Source organism: Oncorhynchus clarkii, chromosome 17 (assembly GCF_045791955.1).
Source record: "Oncorhynchus clarkii lewisi isolate Uvic-CL-2024 chromosome 17, UVic_Ocla_1.0, whole genome shotgun sequence".
NCBI lineage: Eukaryota > Metazoa > Chordata > Actinopteri > Salmoniformes > Salmonidae > Oncorhynchus > Oncorhynchus clarkii.
Window position 1 is genome coordinate 55,506,623 of NC_092163.1, and position 13,222 is coordinate 55,519,844.

At 43.6% G+C, this 13,222-nt stretch overlaps 2 protein-coding genes across 5 annotated transcripts in view; both read left to right on the forward strand.

Annotated features, from left to right (window-relative positions):
* Window positions 1-941: 941 nt before the first annotated feature.
* Window positions 942-6,631, forward strand: LOC139371142 (transmembrane protein 183A-like). The gene is made up of 8 exons (XM_071111231.1): window positions 942-1,147; window positions 1,930-2,019; window positions 2,123-2,293; window positions 2,569-2,728; window positions 2,944-3,124; window positions 4,432-4,512; window positions 4,634-4,792; window positions 5,418-6,631. Exons 1-8 carry the CDS (start codon window positions 1,084-1,086, stop codon window positions 5,598-5,600), a joined length of 1,089 nt encoding a protein of 362 aa, XP_070967332.1. The 5' UTR covers window positions 942-1,083; the 3' UTR covers window positions 5,601-6,631.
* Window positions 6,632-9,670: 3,039 nt separating this feature from the next.
* Window positions 9,671-13,222, forward strand: part of LOC139371143 (transcription factor EB-like) — a 79,745-nt gene continuing 76,193 nt past the window's right edge. For 3 of the 4 annotated variants that reach the window (XM_071111236.1, XM_071111238.1, XM_071111239.1), the window contains exon 1: window positions 9,671-9,943. The gene's annotated coding sequence lies outside the window, so the exon portion shown is untranslated. The remainder of the gene's footprint in view (window positions 9,944-13,222) is intronic. The other variant, XM_071111237.1, reaches the window with a different exon arrangement.

The window sequence follows — 13,222 nt, forward strand, 5'->3', positions numbered from 1 at the left end:
TTTCTATATATATATATATATATTTGTTTTAGTATATATATATATATATATATATATATATATAAAAAGTGGCTAAAACAGTATGTAAACATTATTAAAGTGACCAGTGTTCATTGACTCTGGACTGTAAATAGGGCAGCAGTCTCTAAGGTGCAGGGTAGAGTACAGGGGTGGTAGAAGGCTAGTAACAGTGACTAAGGAAGGGTTACCTTGCCCCAGACCTGCTGTTTTTGACACCTCTCTCCCTCTCTCCATCAACCGCACCTTTTGTCTCGACCTCTGAATGCTCGGCTATGAAAAGCCAACTGACATTTACTCCTGAGGTGCTGACCTGTTGCACACTCTACAACCACTGTGATTATTATTTGACCCTGCTGGTCATTTATGAACGTTTTAACATCTTGAAGCAAGATCTATCCTTAATGGCCATGTACTCTTATAATCTCCACCCGGCACAGCCAGAAGAGGAATGGCCACCCCTCAGAGCCTGCTTCCTGTCTAGGTTTCTTCCTAGGTTCCTACATTTCTAGGGAGATTTTCCACCATGTTTCTACATCTGCATTGCTTGCTGTTTGTGGTTTTAGGCTGGGTTTCTGTATAAGCACTTCGTGACATCTGCTGATGTAAAAATAGCTTTATAAATATATTTGATTGATTGATAGATGACCAAATCGTTATGTTTAGGAAGTCAGTGTGCTACAATGGTTTCATAGTAGCCTACCGTGTCTCTCTTCTGCTACTCTGTAATAAGAGTTTAGATGATGACGTAATCCTTTGGGAATTTAACTCCACCTCCATCCAGTGAGAGTGAACAGACTAATCTGACTGGCTCAATGACCACTCAGAAGACGTCTTGTCCAATCAGATTCGAAAATGATGAGCTAGCCATTGAATACGACGAAAGTCTCGCGTGATGTAACGTACGTAAACTCACTTACGTCAGTCCCATGATGGCTGAAGATCCTGGAGGAACATTTTTCAATTTCTCTCCCACTTTTTTATTTTTCTCTTTACCTCTGCTTGTCATAGAGACATGGCAGGATACACAGCCTCGATAAGCGGCCACAGACCCTTGTTACCGCCATGCCCAAGAAAGGGAACCGAAAACGGCTGAAATTTCGGGCCGGGGACGTCTGCTCGGAGTCAGGTACAGTAGTTAGCTTGCTAAAGCTAACTTGTTTACCCAGCCGGTAACAGGCCGCCGTACGTAATCTGTAACGTACAGTGGTGCGTAGAGTGGGTGGGTCCTCGAGAACGAAAGTTAAACCACCCGATTCTACTACCATCATTAATATTCAATACATTGCTAGTTCTTATTAAGGATAATTTCAATGTTAGACATACAAATAGAACGTTCAGATACAAATATGTAGGCCTATTTCTGGTGTTGGGTATTTCTAGGCGTTGGGTCTGCTCCCTACTAGGCGTTGAGTCTACTCCCAGACGTAGTTCATAGAAGGGCTTACAGGGTGCAACAGGTAGAATTTTTAGGTCCGGCATAGATCACATTTTACATCGGACATAGAGTTACAACCAACTGGTGCAAGCGGCCTCACTACTAAGGGGCATCTCAGTAGTGTAGCTAGACGTATTCTCCTCGTCTTCCTTCCTCTGCTGTGTCCTGAAAAAGGTGCAAGGCTTTGTTCCAGCCGGTTCGAGGGCATGAAATCTGTAATGCGTTGTGGGTAAAGTAGTTAATTATGATGTAAGGTGATTTGTTGATTAGGCAGTCGCCTACAATGTTGAAAATTCCCAAAGCCAAAAGTGTCTTACAATACTTTCACCTAACCAGTGTTATCAGGTCAGTGCAGACAAAGGAAAATAAATGAGGGGCGCAAGAAGTTGTAAAATATGACTATTGAGATGCACCCCATGCCACCCTTTGTTATTGTGAGTGATTGGTAAACTACATCTTCTCCCCTCTTGCAGTGACAGTTGCTGATTTCGCCAATGCCGACCCAGCCGTTGTGAAGTCGGGGAGGGTAAAAAAGGCCGTTGCCAATGCAATTGAAAAAGAAGGTAAGAGCGTCATTCAAAATGTTTCCATTTGTTCTACAGACATTGTGTTTAATGGATAAACCACATTATTGTGCTTACTAACTCCACACTGTTTGTCCTGCAGTGAAGATGTTGTGTGGGCTAGAGGGGTCGCAGGGTTCCGTACAGGAGGTGTTCTCGTCAGCAGCCACCCTCACCGGAGACACCCTGGAGAGTAGCGACGACCTCGACCCCGGGGAGGATGGAGAGAACGAGGCCAAACAGGCCCGCAAGAAGAAAAACAAGAGGAGGAAAGGTACAGTTCACCTCTGTCTCTAGTCATGTGTTGAAAGAGTTGAGGACTGCGTTTCATTCCAGAGGGTTGCTCCCGTTCCCCTGTACTCGTTCATGCCTCTTCACAGATATTATAGCGTAACTGGGTCGGTAATTGCAATAGGCTGTGAACTAGGCCATCTTTTCTTTCACCTATCCAGTCGTCTCAGATCCGTAAAGGGAAGTGAACAAGGAGAGATGGGTGTGAACAACTTTCCTGACTATAACAGCCCATTGATTGACTGTCTGTTTTCCCAGAGTGCAGCGAGTGCAGTGAAGGGGAGGACTACACAGTGGATATCTGGTTGGTGCTGGCTTCCTATATCCGTCCAGAGGATGTGTGTACGTTTGCTCTGATCTGCAGAAACGCCTGGACCGTCACCTGCACTGCTGCCTTCTGGACCAGACTATACAGGCGGTAGGTTTAGACCCTCTCATTCCCACAACCTATTTTCTAGGTGGGCTCCCACGGCTCTTGACTCGAATCCTGGGATGTCAGATTCACATTGCCCTTGAAAATTGGCACCTGTAGGAGTTGAACCCTTCTTTTACATATACTGTTTCCCCGCCTCTCTCTATGCTCTCACTTTCACCTCCCTTTCTCTTTCTCCCTCTTTCTTTCTCCCCTCATAGACACTACAGTCTGGACACTCACCTGCCGTTCCGTCTGCAGCCAGACTCCATAGCCAGGAAGCGTTGTCTACGGGCTCGCGTGATTCGCTCCCTCTTCCACCTGTATGAGCCATTCAGCTCACGTGTCTCCCTGAACCCCGCCCTCCCAGAGTCCACGCCCACCACACTACTCAACTCCAAGGTAAAGAACCAAGATGGCGCAAGCAGGGAAACAGGCTAGCGGTTTCCAAACAACTATTTGGTTTGTGGAGTTTGAAGTTCTCGCCTTCTTATTTGTATCCTGAGAGGGTCTGGGTACTTGATCTGTGCTGTAACTCACTAATCCTGCTCCATCAAATTCTGGCGTTAATGGCCACTTGTGCAATCAAATCAAATGTTATTGGTCACAGACACGTGTTTAGCAGATGTTTTGCGTGTGTAGCAAAATGCTTGTGTTTCTAGTTCCAACAGTGCAGTAATATCTAACAAAAATATTTCCCAACAATACACACATCTCAATAAAGGGCTGGAGTTAAGAATATATAAATATTTGAACCAGCAATGCCAGTGGCATAGACTAAGATACAGTATATGAGATGAGTAATGCAAAATATGTAAACATTATTAAAGTGGCTAGTGATCCATTCCTTAAAGTGGCCAGTGATTTCTAGTCTATGCCGTTAGGCAGCATCCTCTAATGTGCTCGTGATTGCTGTTTAACAGTCGTCTGGCCTTGAGATAGAATCTGTTTTTCAGTCTATCGGTCCCAGCTTTGCACCTGCACTGACCTCGCATTCTGGATGATAGCAGTGGCTCAGGTGGTTGTTGTCCTTGATTATCTTTTTGGCCTTCCTGTGACATTGGGTGCTGTAGGTGTCCTGGAGTGCAGGTAGTTTGATGCGTTGGGAAGACTGCACCACCCTCTGGAGAGCCCTGCCGTTGCGGGCGGAGCAGTTGCTGTACCCGACAACCCGACAGGATGCTCTCGATTGTACATCTGTAAACGTATGAGGGTTTTAGGTGCCAAGACACATTTTTTCAGCCTCCTGAGGTTGAAGAGGCGCTGTTGCACCTTCACCACACTGTCTGTGTGGGTGGACCATTTCAGTTTGTCAGTGATGTGTACAGAGAGCTTTCCACTCTCTCCACTGCTGTCCCGTTGTTCTGGGTAGGGGGCTGTTTCCTGAAGTCCCCGATACGCTCCTTGGTTTTGTTGAGGTTATTTTCCTGGCACCACTCTCCCAGGGCCCTCACCTCTTCCCTGTAGGCTGTCTCGTCATTGTTGGTTATCAAGCCTACTACTGCTGTGTCTTCTGCTAACTTGATGATTGAGTTGGATGCGTGCATGGCTGCACAGTCATGGGTGAACAGGGGGTACTGGAGGGGGCTGAGCACACCCTTGTGTTATCCCAATGTTGAGGATCAGCGAAGTGGAGGTGTTGTTTCCTACCTTCACCACCTGGGGGCGGCCCGTGCTAAGTAAAGTTTAACCCATTTTCTCCTCTGCAGTGTCTGCTGTTCTGGGTCAATAAGGTTGTGGGCACTCGACCTGATCCTATGTGGGAGTTCAACTTCAAGTTTGTGAAGCCGGTATGTATTCATGCCGAACTGTCTGAAGGACACTAGTGAAGCATGTTTAGTTTGAATTTGAAGTCAAACATTTGAATTGTAATCAGGGGTATGGTAGTTTCTATATGTTTCTGTCCACTAGGCGGTGAGGTGTAAGGGTGGTAATGCCACCCGGGGTCTGCTGCTGCCCCGTCAGTATGAGGAGGTCCATGCCAACCCAGACTCAGACTGCTACCTGCTGCAGGTCACCACCCTCAACTTCATCTTTACCTCCGTCGTCATGGGGATGACCCTCGCCCTGGTCAGTACACCACTCTCCCTGGCTTTCACACTGAATTAACTCTGTTGTCTCCATCCATGAAGTTGCATTGTTAAAGGCCCAGTGCAGTCAAGTCATTTTTTTTTCTGTGTTTTGTGTCATATTGTACAACAGCTGATGAAAGGAAGACTTTAAAAGGGGGAACAAATGTGGTCAGTGTCAGTTCCTGATTGTTGTTGGTTGAAAATACAATTGACACCTATTCAGCAGGTTTGCATGGGTAGAGTTGAGGTTTGCCTGGTGACATCACCAGGCGCTGTAAGTTAATAAACCAACAGAGTTTCAGACCTCTGCCAATAGCAGCTAGTTGTCAGGTTACACATCCCTTCCTTTAGGCCCCTCACTCAAATTCTTGCTTGAGAAATCGTTTTTGCAAAAAAGTGATTTTTGTTTATTTTTGACGATTTCTTTGAAAAGCGACTACAGTTACATACTCAATTGTTACCTAGAAATGATTTGATATTGAGATAAAAGAACAGCTGCTTTGGGCCTTTTTTAAAATCCCATTATGTGGTTGTAACTCGTAGAGTGGGCCTGTTTTTAGGATAGGCAAACCTGTGTCTCCGGTCTGTCTAACCCACTCTGTCTGTCTCTGTTCCCTTCCCAGTTCAACATCAACGTGAGCACGGACATGCGTCACCACCGAGTGCGCCTGCTATTCCAGGACTCTCCCCCCCAGCGGGGGAGGAGGGGGGAGCAGGGGGGGACACAGGTGGTGCTGGATCCTGTACACAGCGTGAGACTCATGGACTGGTGGCATCCGCAGTACCCTTCTTCCCCCTATATCTAAAACCCATGTCTCATCACGTGTAGAACCCTCTTACTATCCCACACACACATTATACCCGTTTACTCCTAAAACCCTGACTGTACCGTCTGCCCGTACACCTAGAACACCCAGTATCCCCCTACACCAAAAACCATCCACATTACCCTGTCTCCCTGTACAGCCAGAACCTTGCTTCAGCTCAACCTTCTACAGCCCCAGACACAACACCTACCTCCTCAGTACCCTAGCTCTCCAGAGACAAACCCTCAATACCTTCCAATCCCCTCACATTGCCTACCCTCAGACCACCCTACAAGTTTATGTTGAACAGATGCAGAGACGATGTAATTTCTTTAATATGTTCTCCTTTCTGTAACTGCTAAATCTTAGTTTAAGGCCATTTTTAAACGGGAGACTTTTGATTTTACATTTGTTTGGCTGTAATTCTAGTTTGGCTTTCATGATGATTTTTCTGCTTGTGTAATTGTATTTAATTTGATACCTGTAATCTTTGGAACTTTGTAAACCCCTACACCTCCTCAGGAAGGAAGGGGGTCTGAAGGCTGTAATGGGAGCACCATTTTATATCCTGCTTATGTCTGTGCTAGAATGTTCCTGATTTGGGTTTATGAACACAAGGCCAGTCTTGTATGTAAAAAATGATCAGTAGAAGCCAGTCTTGGCTAATTTCTAACGAGGTGGTATTTGAAGAATCAACATGTAATACCCACAGGAGACCGGATGGCAGCTCTTTTCTACTGTTCACTCGTCGTCCAATCAAAATGCAGTTCAGAACATTAGTGTTTGATTTTAGTGTGAATATAGAAGTTTGTTATCGTGTGTAGTGGAAAGCAAAGCTTTTTGTTGATGATCAGACCTGAAATTGCTTCATTGTAAATTAATGTATAGCTGGTTGACCTTGTGAGGGATGTATGTATGTTTGGCTGTGAGAGCCAACCATCATTTCAGTCCCCATGTAAAGCCTGTGGATGCTGTCTATGTGATTGTTTGGTCAACCTCCTGTACTGAAATACAACTGGAAAGAACCCCCATCCATTTTGTAAGATTTTGTTTTTACAGATTTAATTAGACAATAGATGTCAACTTAACATTTCCACCGACATAGATCCACCAAACTAGACGTGGCATTGGCAGACTGAATAGAACCCCCCTACATGCTGTGCTGTATTTGTCAGGAGAAATTAGGTTTCCTACTATCATATGTTTTGCATATGGTGATACCTACTTCAAATGCGAATGTGGATATACAGCATGAGGGGTAAACAAATGAGGAAATGAATACAGTACTAGTCCTATGTGTTTCCTTGACAATAGTGCCCTCTTCTGGTCAACTAAGAACATGGAAAGTGTCAACTTTTTGAAGCACAATGAGAAGGTTGCTTGTACATTGATTTGGGTAAAACAATTTAAACCATAGCAGTAGAAAGAAACTCCAGAGGATCACACAGGTGACAGGTAGCCTAGAGGTTAGAGCGTTGGGCCAGTATCTGAAAGGTTGCTGGATTGAATCCCCGAGCTGGCAAGGTAAATATCTGTCCTGCCCCTGAACAAGACAGTTAACCCACTGTTCCATGGTAGGCCGTCATTGTAAATTAGACTTGCCTAGTAAAATAAAGGTAACAAAAATGTTGCAATATTGATATTACAGAAAATGATACCTGATCAAAATCAATTAATGCGGGATCCACAAAGGCGGTTGGGCGAGACCCCCTCTGGCAGGGTTCCTCAACTGGTGGTCCATTCTTATTTGGACCCCCAAGTTTTCTGAGGGGGATTATTATTTTATTTTTTACAGACTTAATAACACTAGAAAATCAGCTTCAATGGATTTTAATTTGGCTGTGGCTTGCTCTCTCTCTCTCTATATATATATATATATACAGTGCCTTGCGAAAGTATTCGGCCCCCTTGAACTTTGCGACCTTTTGCCACATTTCAGGCTTCAAACATAAAGATATAAAACTGTATTTTTTTGTGAAGAATCAACAACAAGTGGGACACAATCATGAAGTGGAACGACATTTATTGGATATTTCAAACTTTTTTAACAAATCAAAAACTGAAAAATTGGGCGTGCAAAATTATTCAGCCCCTTTACTTTCAGTGCAGCAAACTCTCTCCAGAAGTTCAGTGAGGATCTCTGAATGATCCAATGTTGACCTAAATGACTAATGATGATAAATACAATCCACTTGTGTGTAATCAAGTCTCCGTATAAATGCACCTGCACTGTGATAGTCTCAGAGGTCTGTTAAAAGCGCAGAGAGCATCATGAAGAACAAGGAACACACCAGGCAGGTCCGAGATACTGTTGTGAAGAAGTTTAAAGCCGGATTTGGATACAAAAATATTTCCCAAGCTTTACATATCCAAAGGAGCACTGCAAGCGATAATATTGAAATGGAAGGAGTATCAGACCACTGCAAATCTACCAAGACCTGGCCGTCCCTCTAAACTTTCAGCTCATACAAGGAGAAGACTGATCAGAGATGCAGCCAAGAGGCCCATGATCACTCTGGATGAACTGCAGAGATCTACAGCTGAGGTGGGAGACTGTCCATAGGACGACGATCAGTCGTATATTGCACAAATCTGGCCTTTATGGAAGAGTGGCAAGAAGAAAGCCATTTCTTAAAGATATCCATAAAAAGTGTTGTTTAAAGTTTGCCACAAGCCACCTGGGAGACACACCAAACATGTGGAAGAAGGTGCTCTGGTCAGATGAAACCAAAATTGAACTTTTTGGCAACAATGCAAAACATTATGTTTGGCGTAAAAGCAACACAGCTGAACACACCATCCCCACTGTCAAACATGGTGGTGGCAGCATCATGGTTTGGGCCTGCTTTTCTTCAGCAGGGACAGTGAAGATGGTTAAAATTGATGGGAAGATGGATAGAGCCAAATACAGGACCATTCTGGAAGAAAACCTGATGGAGTCTGCAAAAGACCTGCGACTGGGACGGAGATTTGTCTTCCAACAAGACAATGATCCAAAACATAAAGCAAAATCTACAATGGAATGGTTCAAAAATAAACATATCCAGGTGTTAGAATGGCCAAGTCAAAGTCTAGATCTGAATCCAATCGAGAATCTGTGGAAAGAACTGAAAACTGCTGTTCACAAATGCTCTCCATCCAACCTCACTGAGCTCGAGCTGTTTTGCAAGGAGGAATGGATGTGCAAAACTGATAGAGACATACCCCAAGCGACTTACAGCTGTAATCGCAGCAAAAGGTGGCGCTACAAAGTATTAACTTAAGGGGGCTGAATAATTTTGCACGCCCAATTTTTCAGTTTTTGATTTGTTAAAGTTTGAAATATCCAATAAATGTTGTTCCACTTCATGATTGTGTCCCACTTGTTGTTGATTCTTCACAAAAAAATACAGTTTTATATATTTATGTTTGAAGCCTGAAATGTGGCAAAAGGTCGCAAAGTTCAAGGGGGCCGAATACTTTCGCAAGGCACTGTATATATATATATATATAGTAGGCAGACATGGGGGGGGGGGGGGGGGGGGTTCTACATGATAAACTGGCCAGTGAGTAAGTGATCGAATACAATTGTAAACGAGGTTTGAAATTATTATGTTTTAGTTAAATAATATATCTCTTTGGGCATATTGTGGTCAAGTTGCAGTCTAGAAATGATTTGTAATTATGTTCAGGACCCCTGACCATCACTCTAGAAAAAAATCATCCTGCAGCTGAATTTGGTTGATAATCCCTGCCCTAAAGCCTAGGCTACCTGATTCAGGATGATATTGGCCTTGCAACCTCGCTGAAACAGATCCATTCAGTTTCAATACCATGCTATAATTGCAACACACATGCACGCATTAGTGAGAGGGAAAGCAAGGAAGGTGTGCACTATTGTAGGCCTATGCTCCATTTGAAATATTGTCAGGCAGTCAGGAATGAGTGCCAATCCTGGGGCAACCATGTGCTGTGTGCACTGACAGTCAACGGGCATAACGTCACTCTCCCGAAATACCCGTCCAACAGAACTACATCCCCCAGAATTCCCATTACGCTCTGCCATTGGTGGCCGGAGTTGTCACAAGTGCATACAGGTGACCAGGGACGCTCCGAACTCCGCTGACAACATCACAGCCAGCCGGACGAAAACAATCAGCAGCTGGAGAGCCACGGGAGAGTAGCAGCCATTCTACTGAAATTATAACCACACACAAAGACGCTTCTTTAATTTATATTTTTTTGCGTAGTGTGTGTGTGAGGGTCCCAGCCGTTCCGCGGACAGTATCGGAGCGCACTGGTGGAAGAGCCACCTAGTTTCCAGAATCTGACTCTAACTTCGTATCGTCTGACCTTCATAGCGGGTAAGTGATATTCCCCCGCTGAACTTCTGCTGCGCACTCGCACCGCAAATCCACCACAAATGGGTCAACTCTGGAAAAGTCACTGGGTTGCATGTGTTGTGCGCCATAGTTCAACAGAACTTTGGACATTTCATGGTCATCTTGAAAGAATGAAAGTTATTTAGCTCGAGCGTTCACTGACACTGCTAGATAACAAGGCATGTATTTCTTTATAAAAAAAGGGCTTATAGTTTTAGTGCATTGAAAACACATTTTATAAAACATTGTTTGCCTAATAAACAGTATCCTAGGCAACTACATGTATTTGTTGATTTAAGTTGGTAGTCTAGTCAGCTTTTTATTGTGAAGTTATTGGTATTTTTCTGACAGCTACCAACATGGTATGATCAATGTTTATGCTATGTTTAGTGCATTTTAGTGCACTTTCTCCTGAACTGTCAAATTCAATATCCTACCCAGATGCCTTTGCCATTTATGACCAACCGCTGGTTTCCGTTCAACGCAGCGCAGAGAGGGACTGGTCACATTGTTGAAGACACTGTCCAGAGCTATGCTGCTGCTATGTCCAAACCGTGTTTGTGATACTCAATACATGTAAGGAGAACTGCTGGAAAGCTGCGCGCGGGGGACCAAACAGAGCCGAGCAATGGCCTCCTTCGCGCTCTACCGCGCGATCTTTCCGCTTAGTTACATACAGGGTGTGTTTGTTGTATGTGTGTGTGCATGTAGGCCATCATGTAGTAGGTTATGTTTGTGTTTATATATACCAGGAGGGTCATTTTTACCTCGGTTCTGTTGCGCAATGTGAATACTTCTCACTAAACTGTATGATGATTGCTTTAACTCGAACAAGCGACGTCACGGCCAAAGCCCTGTGATATCGAGTGATGTCACATTATGGGTGGTGGTCTTACAATACTTGACTGCTGCACCCAATGTCATCTGTTAGGTTTTACCCGTTGAATATTTAGGCAAGATATTCAGTGCCTTACCAGTTCTCTCTCTCTCTCTCCCTCCTTATCTCCTCTTTTTTTCTACTCATTATTTTCCCTCAATGGGAAGAGAGAGTGCTCCAACGCTTAACTCGCTGTAGTCCATACTAAGCCTAATAAATGTATTACCATGAATATGACTAATACCTCATTGTAATAACACACAATGAGACCCAGGGGAATGTTGCCTGACCCTTCACTGGTCCATTTGATCATTTAGGCCATTTAGGACAATCCTGTTGAAAGGTCATTTGGTCAGGCCTAGTCAACTGGCCTATTGTCCATCTCACTATTATCTGACGATACACCACTTTTATGTTTTAGAGGAAATCTCCCATTCTCACCCTGACTCAACAACTTTCACTATTAGGCCATTTCTCAGAACTGTCTTTATCAGTGTGACCTCAAAGCAACCTACTGACAAGGATTCATGTTCATATGGTCAATATCAGCAGGAGACAAGTCAAGTTTCAAGCAGAAACGGTGGAAAAAAATGATATCTGAGCCGTTTCTGGAGGTAGTGGCAGACAGTTAAACTGGTATAACTCATAATTAGTTACTAACATTCTGTAATTCTATATCACATATGTATTTCCACAGGTCATCAGCTGCACCGCTAATGGTGACCATGCAGTAGACTACACCCAGACTGTAAATTAGTGTGATATGGTGAACATGCAGTAGACTACACCCAGACTCTGTAAATTAGTGTGATATGGTGAACATGCAGTAGACTACACCCAGACTCTGTAAATTAGTGTGATATGGTGAACATGCAGTAGACTACACCCAGACTCTGTAAATTAGTGTGATATGGTGAACATGCAGTAGACTACACCCAGACTCTGTAAATTAGTGTGATATGGTGAACATGCAGTAGACTACACCCAGACTCTGTAAATTAGTGTGATATGGTGAACATGCAGTAGACTACACCCAGACTCTGTAAATTAGTGTGATATGGTGAACATGCAGTAGACTACACCCAGACTCTGTAAATTAGTGTGATATGGTGAACATGCAGTAGACTACACCCAGACTCTGTAAATTAGTGTGATATGGTGAACATGCAGTAGACTACACCCAGACTCTGCAAATTAGTGTGATATGGTGAACATGCAGTAGACTACACCCAGACTCTGTAAATTAGTGTGATATGGTGAACATGCAGTAGACTACACCCAGACTCTGTAAATTAGTGTGATATGGTGAACATGCAGTAGACTACACCCAGACTCTGTAAATTAGTGTGATATGGTGAACATGCAGTAGACTACACCCAGACTCTGTAAATTAGTGTGATATGGTGAACATGCAGTAGACTACACCCAGACTGTAAATTAGTGTGATATGGTGAACATGCAGTAGACTACACCCAGACTCTGTAAATTAGTGTGATATGGTGAACATGCAGTAGACTACACCCAGACTGTAAATTAGTGTGATATGGTGAACATGCAGTAGACTACACCCAGACTCTGTAAATTAGTGTGATATGGTGAACATGCAGTAGACTACACCCAGACTCTGTAAATTACTGTGATATGGTGAACATGCAGTAGACTACACCCAGACTGTAAATTAGTGTGATATGGTAAACATGCAGTAGACTACACCCAGACTGTAAATTAGTGTGATATGGTGAACATGCAGTAGACTACACCCAGACTGTAAATTAGTGTGATATGGTGAACATGCAGTAGACTACACCCAGACTGTAAATTAGTGTGATATGGTGAACATGCAGTAGACTACACCCAGACTGTAAATTAGTGTGATATGGTGAACATGCAGTAGACTATACCCAGACTCTGTAAATTAGTGTGATATGGTGAACATGCAGTAGACTACACCCAGACTGTAAATTAGTGTGATATGGTGAACATGCAGTAGACTACACCCAGACTGTAAATTAGTGTGATATGGTGAACATGCAGTAGACTACACCCAGACTCTGTAAATTAGTGTGATATGGTGAACATGCAGTAGACTACACCCAGACTCTGTAAATTAGTGTGATATGGTGAACATGCAGTAGACTACACCCAGACTCTGTAAATTAGTGTGATATGGTGAACATGCAGTAGACTACACCCAGACTGTAAATTAGTGTGATATGGTGAACATGCAGTAAACTACACCCAGACTCTGTAAATTAGTGTGATATGGTGAACATGCAGTAGACTACACCCAGACTCTGTAAATTAGTGTGATATGGTGAACATGCAGTAGACTACACCCAGACTCTGTAAATTAGTGTGATATGGTGAACATGCAGTAGACTACA